At 42.0% G+C, this 12,634-nt stretch overlaps 1 protein-coding gene across 4 annotated transcripts in view; it reads left to right on the forward strand.

The window, feature by feature from the left end:
* Positions 1 to 12,634, forward strand: part of nphs1 (NPHS1 adhesion molecule, nephrin) — a 56,983-nt gene that overhangs the window by 38,717 nt on the left and 5,632 nt on the right. For all 4 annotated transcript variants that reach the window (XM_020620100.1, XM_020620102.1, XM_020620101.1 and 1 more), the window contains 17 exons: positions 108 to 229; positions 442 to 613; positions 1,844 to 2,001; positions 2,954 to 3,095; positions 3,330 to 3,454; positions 3,601 to 3,769; positions 3,910 to 4,039; positions 4,232 to 4,404; positions 5,090 to 5,230; positions 5,769 to 5,909; positions 7,799 to 7,920; positions 8,373 to 8,532; positions 8,651 to 8,807; positions 9,152 to 9,303; positions 11,922 to 12,033; positions 12,122 to 12,303; positions 12,457 to 12,504. In XM_020620100.1, the coding sequence (XP_020475756.1) occupies positions 108 to 229; positions 442 to 613; positions 1,844 to 2,001; positions 2,954 to 3,095; positions 3,330 to 3,454; positions 3,601 to 3,769; positions 3,910 to 4,039; positions 4,232 to 4,404; positions 5,090 to 5,230; positions 5,769 to 5,909; positions 7,799 to 7,920; positions 8,373 to 8,532; positions 8,651 to 8,807; positions 9,152 to 9,303; positions 11,922 to 12,033; positions 12,122 to 12,303; positions 12,457 to 12,504 (2,406 nt within the window). The remainder of the gene's footprint in view (positions 1 to 107; positions 230 to 441; positions 614 to 1,843; positions 2,002 to 2,953; positions 3,096 to 3,329; positions 3,455 to 3,600; positions 3,770 to 3,909; positions 4,040 to 4,231; positions 4,405 to 5,089; positions 5,231 to 5,768; positions 5,910 to 7,798; positions 7,921 to 8,372; positions 8,533 to 8,650; positions 8,808 to 9,151; positions 9,304 to 11,921; positions 12,034 to 12,121; positions 12,304 to 12,456; positions 12,505 to 12,634) is intronic.

The following is a 12,634-nucleotide window of genomic DNA, read 5'->3' on the forward strand; positions in this document are numbered from 1 at the left end:
CTTTCCCTGAGTTACTACATCGCTTTTCTTCCCTTTACATGCTTCTCCCCAGTTTTCTATTGCCCTTGTCAAGTCCATTTTTATTTTTGTCTCTTGTTTCCTGGCAGTCCCACCTCAGCCTCCAGTTATTGTGGGTCTGGAGAGAGAGGAAGTCAAAGCAGGGCGAATACTGAGATTGGAGTGTGTGTCTTATGGTGGAAACCCCCTAGCCACTCTCCACTGGACCAAGGTAAATCTTCTGCACCATCTGTTAAGGAAGCTTTGTAACACACTGTCACACTGGCAAATTGAGCCATGGTAGTCCAAGTACTTGCAGTGCAGGTATCCCATTGTTAGTAGCTTCTGTGCTTCATTGACTTGGTGCAGTCAATGATGGGACTGTCAAACAAACACATTTTTAATGTTGCTTTTTGAGTTTTATGTGTAATATTTTTGTGTCAGAATGGCAAAGTTCTGTCCACAATTTGGGAAGAGGACATTGACATGCAAAAGTCCAGCAGTATCCTCAACCTGAAGATCACCCCTGCCGACAACCAGGCACTGCTGTGCTGTGAGAGCATCAATCTGGTGTCCCTACTGCCTCTGTCCATCAGCCGCAAAATCACTGTACTCTGTGAGTGAAAATAATGGTTAATATGGTGCACAGAGCTGGAACACACACACACACACACACAGCCCTGGCAGACTCATAGCAATGGATTATTAAGGATATGGACATCAGGCAGAGGAATGTAATAAGAGTCTTACCTCCAAAACCTTCTTTTTTGCTGCCCCAGCATAAATTTTAATGCTAATATCATTAATGAAACTAATTGTTATTATGGCTGCAGACTATATTTCCAAATGCCTCCAGATTAGTATCACTGTATGTGCTTTTGTAGCTGCTGCACTAATTTAGCTGAATTGCTTCAATGCACAATCCTGAGGCGGTAAAGCCAACACTTTGTGCGACAGTAACACCCATGGTTAATAGATTATACTTTTCTCTATGAATATAAAATGTTTGTTTCAGCAACAATAAAACAAATACAGAATTAATATTCAGCAGCCTTGGTGCATTGAGTCTAACAATAGCCTGATTTCCACTACAGAGCCAGACAATGTAGCTTTAAAAGCCAGGTGATTGATGCACCTATTTTGTGTAAACATGATTTGAATTAGAATTGGCCCTTGCAGAAATCTCTTGCCCATGTTACATTAAGGTGGCTGAAGTTACTCCAGTGCTCCTCCTTTTCTCACCAAGCTCCAAACAGCCCCTGATGCCATGCCTCCCAGTCATCCATTTATGGATGTTGAAAAGAGCTGCTGACTGCCTAACTGCGCTGTAGGCACTGGCAGGAGCTGGAGGGCACAGAGTTAAGTTTTACTGGTTTAATATGAATCTGCCTCTTTTTACCATACGCTACCTGCATAGTGTGAGCAGTCTTTGTGTACAGCATGCACAAATGCATCCCATTCTTTGTCTCATGTGAGACACAAATACGTCAAAGATTTACATACATGGCCCCTCCTTCCTAGCAGCTCAGTCCCCAGCCTTTGTATTCCCGCAAAGGCTTTATGCAGCTGCATCACTTTGCCTGCAGCTGTGGTACCCTGTCTCCCCCTATGGTTAAAACAAAGCACACTTTTGAAACCACATGAAACCGAACCTCCTGAGAAAACAAGTTGTCACTCAAAGTAATTTTTCCTCTCACCCTTGATACAGCTCAATGTTTCACATCCAAAAATAGTTGCATTGCTACTGTGATCAGAATAAGTAACTGTTGAATGCACTATTCATGGGCCGATAGTTTTACTGACTTGATTTTGTATGTTTTCCTATGTATGTGTGCGTGTACTTCAGTCGAGCCTGCAGAGGTGATCCTGTCAGGCTCATTCACGGCCATTGAAGGACAGCAGTTGGATCTGAGTTGCTACGCCACCTCCAGTAATCCCCCTGTCCAGATTCGCTGGTGGCTGGGCTACAAGGAGCTCAACGCTACTGTTGCCACAGTGGAAGAGGTGGGACTACACAAAACACAATCTGCACAAAGGCGGCAGGCAAATGAACAACAGCATTGGCAGGAGACAGTGTACACAGTGGGTGTAATTGGTGATCATGCTGGTCACTATAAAGAGAATAGCGAAAAAGGGAATGTGTTTGTTTCTTTGTTGTGAACACAAGACAAAAGGCATGACAAATATTTTGCAAAAGTATTGCCCTTCAGTCTAGTGCTTCTTTCGGGTACCAGCAAAAAAAAAACTACTAAAATGCCTCTTGCTGAAATAAAAGAATCCTCAGTATGAAATTTGACCTGATGTGAACTTTATAGAAGAAAGAAAGTGGTATGACCATGAGCATTCTCTGAATAGCCCTGCTGCAGCTCTGCAGATAAATCAGCAGCTGATTACAAAAGGAGTATTCGGCTGCTCTCCTCCTCTTTTGTGTATGTTAATAAGATCAAAGTGAATAAAAGCTGACACAGAAGATGAGCATTATTAACCAAGCTCTTTATTCATCTGGCGGCAGCATTTTCATTTGATCTTACACAAGGCACTCAGTGTGCTGTCTGTGAGCTTTAATGCACTTGAAACATTGTGAGGTTATTGAAGACTGACGCTCCTGTCCAGTGTCTTTGTTAGTCTTTCTGACTGTGGCTTTTACAGTAATCAACACAACAACAGCTTTAATAACCAGATGTGCTGCATAGGCATGATCACTATCAGGCAGGTGCAAAATGACGCTTTGCTCAATTTATAACAGTGTGCAAAGCAGGAGAGTTGGAATATGCTTATTTATTATAGACTGTGCACAACATCAGTTATTACAGCAGCTAATTTGCCATCTGTATTCACCAAGACAAACCAGTGTGGGCTGTTTTTCTCTCTGATTTGCTCTTTCCTAAGACTGAGAACACTGAAGACTGAGGCTGTCTCTCCCCTGACTGAAGTGTTGTGTGCTCTGTGCCTGCAGGGAGACAATGGTGGGATGACAACCATATCCAACATGACCCACCAGGTCTCCAGGGAGGAGGATGGGCTAGAGCTCACCTGTGAGGCTTTCAACCAGGGCACACACTTCTCCAAGACGCAGATGACCAAAATCAGTGTTTATTGTGAGTGAGCTTAAGTCTAGTTTTTTTAAACTGGTGGATCCTTTGTAGATATTACCAGTACAACAAAATCACAAAGTTTAAGGAAATTTTAATGTAGTACCAATATTTTTTTTTTTACACCTTATCAAGATCTTATGTACGTTATGGTGGTTCAAGACAGGTAAATTCTAATTAAAACCAATTGAATTTAGGTTGTGAAAATATTCTGCCAAATGTTTTGTCCTTTTATAACAGATCCCCCTCAAAAGGTCTGGATCGATGCTCCTACTCAAGATGCCCCCTTCCATGCAGGTAGCAAAGTCCATCTCATCTGCTTCTCAACTGGTGGGAATCCTCTTGGGACCCTAACCTGGTTCAAGGTTGGAGCGTATTGTAATGCTGCACTGTACACAATCAGTCAAAAGTTTGGACACACTTTCTCATTGAATTGGATGTGAAGGTGACTGGTCGTGAGTGTCTACAGAACATACCCTTCTGCATGTAACAGCCTTCCGTCCTGTTTTAGAATGGAAAGAAAGTGGCTCATGCACTGACACAGACCACCTTTGATCGAGGTGTGGCTCGAGAATTGGTCCTGGTCCTGATGGCAAGTGACAACATGGCCGTCTATCGCTGTGATGCCACAAATGAGGCAAAGAAGACCATCTCTTCCCACACTAAGCTCATGGTTCACTGTGAGTTTGACTGACGTTCTAACATAATAAACACTGCCTGACCTTTATTCCAGTTTAACTCAGCTGACAGAAGAGCACAATATCAGATAAATGGATCTGAGTCATGATTGTCTTTTCCTCTTTATTCCACGGTTCTCCAGTTACAGCAATAAGTATGAAGATCACAACCACACAGGAGCAGCTTCGTCGGGGCCAGATTCTAACTCTGGAGTGCCAGTCTGGAAGTAGTAACCCAAAAGCTGATATCAACTGGAGCTTGGGCCCACTCAGGTTTGTTAATACAATGTGTGGAAAGGCTCATGTCCTTAAATGACAATGACAAAAATACTACGGCTAATACAGTGCCAGATTGAGAATCAATTACTATTTTTATCCTGATTAAAATGCAGCAATATACGTTATTATTTTGTGAACTTTAAGTCCCTTGTTGACTGAGTTTGCTGTCTGGGATTTGTGCTCTAGGTTCCAGGGAGTGGAGCAGCCACCCCAGAAGTCTTTCTATGGTGGTGTTTCAGTGAGAAGTTTTTTATCTCTGAACCTGAGTTCACACCATCACAACCAGAGGGTCATTTGCCAGGCCTATAGTCCTGTGCTAGCTGAGGGTGTCAGCACATTTTTCAAACTCAGTGTGCTTTGTAAGTACAGAGTGAAATGTTTGTTCATTTCTTCCTTAGTTCATACATTTCCTTCCTTCCTTCCTTCTTGGCAAGTGGCCAAGAGATGTGGGTTGCATGAAACTTAAATGATGCATAATGATGATCTGTAATTGTGCATATGGAAGCTGCTTTGCTCTTGTACTTTTTGCACAGAAATGTCAGCATATAGTATGTGTGTTGCTGGAAACCTTTGTTATGATTTGTGGGTCTGTCGAGCTCTGCGGCAGTGTGTCCTAATTGTGCATTTGCTTTGCTGCATGGTCATGTTTGTCTTTGATGCCATTTCACAGGCATCAGCCAGCCACCGCTTCAAAGCTCGATACTGTGTATGAGCATGAAGGAATGTCACTGTGTGTTTGTGTGGAGCTGCAGTTGGACAACAGTGCTGTCACTCGTCATTTTAATGCCTGTCCCTCTCGCTCCCGTGCTGCCCCACTCCCCCATCATCTAAGTGTGTGAAGATGGTTAGGTCTGGATTATTGGTGGGATGTCGACTTTCTACTGGTTTCACTCTCATTAGTGTCTCTTATGGCTTTTATGCTCAACATGTTTTGTGTTTCTTTGCTCTTGCTGGTTCTTGTCATTCTGTGGGTTAAGTTTGTATTCATGTATTTTTTTTGTATAAACTTACTGCTGCTATATTATTATGCTGTTTCTGTGTCAGACCCACCAGAGTTCAGCCCAGACCAGCCAACGCAGATCCAGGTGGTGGAGGATGACATGGTAACCATCCCACTGCTGCTCTCAGCTAACCCAGAGGAGGTCTCCTGCATTTGGCTGCACCGCAGGGAGAAGCTGGTCAAAGGTGATCCTGGGCCATGTGATGGCTCTATAAACCAGGTCCTAGTTGAGCTGAGCCAGCAAGTAAGCACTCAGCTATGCCATTCAGGGTCTGAATAAAACATGGCAGGTTAGCCAGCATGGGACCCTGCCAAATGTGATTCTCATTATGGCTCTAATGTATGCAGTCTAAATGAGGATTGCTGTCTCCCTGAATACAACATAACAGTTCTAAACCTGGCTTCTCCTCCAGGCCGGTGTCATCAGGGCCCTGCTGCACCCACTCTCTTTCTCATGTAACTCTGGTGGCTCTATTATATGCAGCAAATGACTGTATCCTGAATGTGGAAGCCCACCTAGTACATTTTATGTGCTCTTGTTCAGACGTTGTCTCACACGCGGCCTGTTGTTGGTTTGATGTGGGAATCCAGCCAGGTCAATCAATAATTCAGGATTAGATGTCATTTAGAGACCAGTGGCCAGAGGACATGTGGTTGATGAACGTGTAATGAATACTTAATTTGCCATTAGTTTTGCATGTCTGTGTGTGTGTGTTTATACAGAGGGGAATCTACACTACCACTGGTCAGATGAATTCTCACTGGAGATCAAGAATGTGACAAGGAAAGATGGCGGAGTTTACACCGTCGAGTGTACAAATGATGAGGGTGTCAACAAAACCTCCATCACGCTGGACGTTCAGTGTAAGATTCTACACACAGAAGACGAATGAGCAGACACATGGATTTTCCTTTCTATACATGGTGTTCAGATTTCTTTGGTCTCCGGTGTACTGTTCTTCATGGAAAGAATGTAAATTTGAGCGTTTTACTTTTTTTACTAAAATAGACATGGTGATACATATACCTGATTATTTTCTCAATGTTAAAGTGTAAAACAATTTCTGTAATTTTTTTTTCTCATGTGTTTTGATGATTTTTTTAAAGTTATATTTGAAAGTTAGTTTGATAGGTTACAATAGTTTCTAGGTTTTGAGTAAGGTGCACCATAACATCAACTTATCATCTGATGGACAGGCTAAGAGCTACCAGAAGTGAGGCCACCAAAATGTGATCGCCCCCTGGTGGATGGTTGCAGTATAAGTCATAAATCCCTCCTCCTTCATATTAGTGAATGGAACATGAGCCAAACTAAAAAATCAAAGTACAAATCAAATTTTTCCCAGAGGTCACTTTTATATTTTTGGTAGATCTTATCACAGTGATATGCATACAAGTGGCCATATTTCTTATTTTTAATAAGTTATTTGATTATATAAAAATGGGTGTATTTCAATTGATCGGACAGCTTTGATTACCAGTCTGATGCTCTTACTCCACTTTTGGCTGCTACCGCGCAGAATCTAGTTTCAAAAAAGCAAGATGGCGGCCGCTGTATTCACAGTATTTTGGCTTCATTTATGCATAGTGGAGGGAGGTATACACGTCAATGCATCAACCCCAAGAAACATGGACAAAACAGAAAAAGATGGGTATACTTTTTATAATCATTATTTTTACCTGGCTGGAGTCCATTCATAATTAATATTTTGTTCAGTTTCCAACATGCCAGCTTCGTAGATATACCTGTAGGCACTGTGGGTCACAAGTCATCTACATCATTGGTCTCTGCTGAATAGCCATCTTTCTTTAAAAATTGAGAATGAGCAGATTTTTTTCTCACTAATTATTGTCCATTTTGTGCATTAGATTTGAGTCTGTAGGTGAGTAACAGTACATTTTTAACATGCACATATAGCTGCTAAGATCAGAATTGTCCATACAACCATCTACACACAATGAGATACCAAAACAGCAACAATGATTTTTAACGCTTTCCCAGTAAACATGCCTCATTCATTAGGCCTCCATGCAAGCCCGTGCACAGCCACTGCTGCCCCAGGCCAGCCTCGAGCTCCAGGCCCTCTACCCCTATACTGATGATTTAATAATGGAAGTGCTGAAAATGTAGGTCTGCCTGTTTTACCAAAGCCCATGGTACATGACTAATGGATTCTGCCATCCTGATCTGACTGGGCTTGACATTTGTAGAAATTCATTATGTATGGAGAATTGTAGTAGCTTTTATGGGTGGCAGTGTAGACCACTTAACAATGTCTGTTTTGGTTAGCAGGCCAAAATGGGTGGGTCCCACCAACCCAGAGGTCTGTAAGAATCTCTCAAGTATTTCCCACCACTGTTCTTCAAGTGTGAACATGCTGTGGGTTTGGACACACAGCCACAAATGGCCTTATTGGCAACATGGTACTGTACACGGCACCCATGGGAAGTGTAAAAGGCTTGTGAGGTAGAGTCAAACAAAGATGAGAAAAGATGATTTGTTTGACTATACTTGGGTCACGTGACCAATTCTCAGCTTTGTCACAGTCATATGTGTAATGCTTCAACTTAAAGTATAAAGAAGTTAATGGCATTGTATCTAAAACAGAGAGGCAATTTGGACAGTTCAAAGGCAAACAAGTGTAAGAGTAATTACAGCAATGCAGCATACCTGTTTAATGGGTTGGCAAATGATTTGTCCGGCTTGACATGTTAACCTTTGGACAAGCCTTGTCCCTTTTTTTTACTCTTAGATGCTCCCAGTGTCAAGGCAGAGAAAGACCCAGTGTTTGTGAACCTCGGGGAAACAGCAGACCTGATATGTGTGGCAGATGCCAATCCTATTATATCTGGCATGTTCTCTTGGAAATGGCTGGTGAGGGCTACGCACACACACATACATAAGCAAAAACACAATCATCCCCTGAAATATATTTCCTTTATCTGGTTTCTTTCGATTATTTTAGCTGTTCTTACCATTTATCACTGGCTTTTGTAAATGCATAGATGCGCCGTATTCCACCGGCTCTAACTATCTTTCCACCCCACCTCTTCCTGCTCTACGCTCAGCCCAAATACAGAAAAATAGCTTTCATTACTGCTGCGTGACTAAAGGGCACATTTGTCAATGTGGTGTGGTGTCTGTATCTACCGATGCCTTCTGTGGTCTAACCCACCCCCTGGCAGTATTGTGTGTCCCGCTTTCAACCTACACAGCCCCTCCTTTTTCTCTTTCAGCCCCCAAACTCCAGCCCTCACCCATTAGGAATATCTGCTGTCCTCCATTTATCCCCACCCCCCACCACCACCCCCCCCCCCCTTCCACAGGGAGAAGAGGAGGTGGCGATAGAAGGGGAGACACAGCAAGACGAATCAGGCCTTCTGACCATTCATAATGTAACTCGGGCTCATGCTGGTCTTTACCAGTGTACAGTCAATAATGGCATAGCACCCCCTGCCAGTGTAGATGTGCAGCTGGTAGTGCAGTGTGAGTTTGTTTAGTTTGTTTGCATGTGTTTTGCACCTGTCAATGAATTACACTTTTACATTTACTCCTGTATTGTGTCTGTCATGACTAACCTATGTGGTCATGTTGTTTTGTGTAGTCAAACCAGAGATACAGAAAGGAGCCCAGTGGAGGAAAGTAGCAAGTAGAGGGGATGGCACCACTACAGCTGAGGTAGTGTGTCAGGCAGAGGGCATTCCTCGTGTCAGCTTCTCCTGGGAAAAAAATGGTCTACGCATGGATTTTGCAAACCCCAGGTCAGAAAACATTATTAGATGTTATATTCTTCTCTTGCCATTATGTTCACCATTAAGTGCTACTATCAGCATTTGGTTATACAGTGAAGAATTCTCACTATTAGATTAGGTTCTACTTTATTATATTATATTCTCTAGCTTTTTTTTTTTTTTGCAAATTCACCACTAAATCCAGATTTGTGCATTTTCTTTTCACTGTAGAAATACCTGTTTAATGCTTCTTTGATGTGTGAAATTGGGTGACTTGGAGTAATCTGCAGGACATCACAATCTCTGCTGTCTGCCTGCTCAGGATTTCTTTTTTTCTATGTGTGTGTGTGTGCGTGCATATGTGCGTGCTGCAGGTATGAAGAGCGGACCGTGAGGGAGGGCTCTTTCCACACCAGCACAGTTCGAGTAGTAAATGTGAGTGCAGCTCTGGACTATGCTGTCTTCAGCTGCACTGCTGGCAACGCACTTGGGGAAGACAAGCTAGACATCCAGCTCATCAGCACAAGTATCCATGAATTTATGTGCATTCTTTTCTGTGTGTGTGAGGATATGTGTCTATGTGTCTATACATATCTTTATTTCATTGTTTAGTACCATCACTGTGAGGACATTTTACATATTTTAACTTCAGAGGGGTTTTGAGGGTTAAGGCCTGGTTTTAGGCTTAAGGGTTAGGGTTTAACATTTAGATATGATGGTTAGGGTAAGGGCCTAGGGAATCTGTTATGTCAAGGAGTGTGCTCACAACTATAATAAAACACAACTGTGTATGTGTGTTCAGTGGTGAGAGGGTTTGACTAAGCCTCTCTGTGCCACATCTTTTGTCGATGTCATGCAAAAATCATCTTCAAAATGCCAACTTTTCACAGGCTAAGAAAAACAACCCTGTTTCAGCTTTGTACCAAGGCATTTTACAAATAATGTCTTAAATAGTTTAGATGCAGGGAAATGTTCTCATTTAATAAAGGAATGTTGATCCTTACAGTTTCAAAATTGTCAAATTTAGCAGCTTTTAGCTGTTTAGCTCACTGTTTTATCTGATGAGTCTCACTATTCCCATCAACAGACTCTCCCCAATCTGAAAACCTTTGGCATCTGTTCCCAGCAAAAAGGCAGAGTGTACACTAGTGTACGTGAATCCTTAAATCACAGGGAGCCTAATTAAAGTAATGGATTGTGAAGGAAGTCAAGCATCTAGTGATGCTAAGACCCAGAGTTAGTGGACTAAATCAGAGCTAAAAGGCAAAAATATATTGGGTACTCACTCACTGGTGTCTGTGCCTGCTCAGTGTGTAAGAGATTATTTGTTAATGCAACCCAATAAACCTACACTAGTCCGCTTTTTTTCAGGACTTTGTTGCTATCAGTTTTTGTTTGAGGTTCTTTGTCCCCTAGTGGTCAAAACTCACCCAAGGCAACTTGAAATGAATGGCAAATGATCAAAGTCAGTGGTTAGGGCACACAGCATGTTGGAATTATTCATATTAGGTACTTGGCAGTGAAGTACAAATTTTTTTCCTTTGGTTCTAATTTGGCAGCATCTCAAAATAATTGCATCTGTACTGCCTTGTTCAAGGTTTATCAGCCTTTTCCAGCTCTGTTAAAATAATGTGAGAGGGCCCTTGAACATGCAGAATTCTGTAAACTGGAGAGAGTTGTTGCTCCCAAGTGCCAGCCCTGAACTTATTCCATTGCTCTATCTCTACCTTATCACCGAGCCTATAGCACTACTTCATTTCGCCCACAGATAATGCTGCAGTGATATTCTTTGCTCTCCTGGCGTGCTCAGACTGCCTCCAGTCTAGCAGCGTATCCCCGCACCACTGCCACTATCAACAAAGTTCTGCTCTCAGCAAAGGCCCACAGCCATCAATGGACACATTTAATGTTTACTATAAAAGCCATAAAATACAATCCAATATTGGCCCTGTTTTCCCCTGTCATTTTTTAGTGCTGTGAATATTCATAATTAATCTGACGCAATGATAATACATTTTATGTGCTTCCTTATCATTTTAGAGCCCGAGAGGAAGTGAGAGTTTTTCATAGCATGGAGCTTGTTGGATTTCAAGTAGCCGAGATCCAAATAAGACTGACCCCTTTGCCCTGGAATCTTATGAGTGCAGCTGATAGTAGGAATTATTTACTCTGCAAACTGCAGCCTGGAGCCAAAGACGAGCACAGCATCCCCCTTCTTATGTAGCTGCTCAACTATCTCTCCTTGACTATCTCTGTCCCCAAAAGCACCCTTCCTTTTTCCATGCTCCAAATACAAAATAATTCTCGGTGCCTCGACCGATTAGCCGCCTTTGATCTTCGATCAAATATTGATGATAATCAACATGCTTCATCCTCCATTGCCTTGACTTTGGTCAGATGAATTGGACAAATCAGTCATTTTGTTTTGAGAAGGATCAGCCATACCTCTGCCCGTGTTTCCTGATCATTTGTACAACAAAGCACAACCTTAAGAAAAAAGCAGATAAGGAGTGGTGCATTGTTAACAAATGCAAAGCTGTTGCTGTCAAAAAGATGTTCTTTGGGAGCCTGTAAAATAAATTGTGATTAAGAGGAGATAAACTATAATAAAAAAAAAAACCACACACATAATGGCTTTGCAGGCTGACTGAAATGTTTTGACTATAGTGATCATCTGTTCTTTTTGATTTACTTTTACTCATAACTTCAGCAGTTATTAACTAATTCTCTAATTTTTCCACACTTAAAATACTGTTGTACCTAAAACTGTGGTAAATGTTATGACATTAAACATAGTCAAATCAGCTCAGCAGTAAATAGTTCTGACACCTTGTGTCAAAACTGAGCAGTAGGAAACGTGGAAATTCTCTCAAATCATTTTCTTCTTCTTCCATTTCTATCAGGAAGAACATTAAGTCTGCTCTCAGTTTTAGTTATATCATTGCATCTATTTATAAGAGTTCCACAGCTGAGAGGGAGACTGTATGGAAGTCACAGTCCTATAGACCAGCAGAGCCCCCTGTGTTATTCCAGAGATGGTGGATATACAGTATCTTTCTTCTATTTCATGTCAGTTTCTTAGCACTTAATGCCATTTCAAATAGCCACCTGCCAAGTGAAGGTGTTCCACTGTTGCACCCTCAGGTCACCCAGATCCTCCTTCATCATTTCGCCAAGTAAGTGTTACCCATGACTCAGTCACTCTGGACTGGATCCCTGGCTTCAACGGTGGTTTGCAGCAAAGATTTCGTATAAGGTGAAATGTCAAGAAAATATGTTGGTTTGAAAATGAAATCCTTCCATAATCAAAGGGTTTCTGCTTGACTCTGCTTTTTGGTTGACAGATACCGTTGGGATCAGTCAATCAGTTTCCTGTATATGGACGTCTTTCCTCCCAGCGCAGCGATCTTCACTGTCACTGGCCTGCAGCCTGTCACCACCTACAACTTCTCTGTCAATGCTCTCAATGCAATGGGAGAGAGTGGCTATGCTGACAACAATGCAGTACTGACCATCACCACCACGGGTCAGTTGGGAGTAACTCCAGTTTGACCCTTAGAAGGCCCAGTGTCCAACCATCTTATATTAACATAATCTGACAATAATTGATATATAAATGATTAAATAATAATTAGTGTGGAATGCAAGTTTGTTTTTTGTTCTCTTTCCTATTTTATAGCAAGGCCAGAAGTAGGAGCACCAACAGATGATGGCTCAGTCTCACAGAGTGAGTCTTTTATCATAACTCTGAAAAAGCTCTTAAGGGCACTTGGAAATTGCTGTTTGCACAGCAGCTGGCTTCATTTGGCTAAATCATGTTAATGTATGCATCTCCGAGGCTGTTAATGTTTGCTCTT

The sequence above is a fragment of the Monopterus albus genome, unplaced genomic scaffold (genome assembly GCF_001952655.1).
Source record: "Monopterus albus unplaced genomic scaffold, M_albus_1.0 scaffold232.1, whole genome shotgun sequence".
Classification (NCBI taxonomy): domain Eukaryota; kingdom Metazoa; phylum Chordata; class Actinopteri; order Synbranchiformes; family Synbranchidae; genus Monopterus; species Monopterus albus.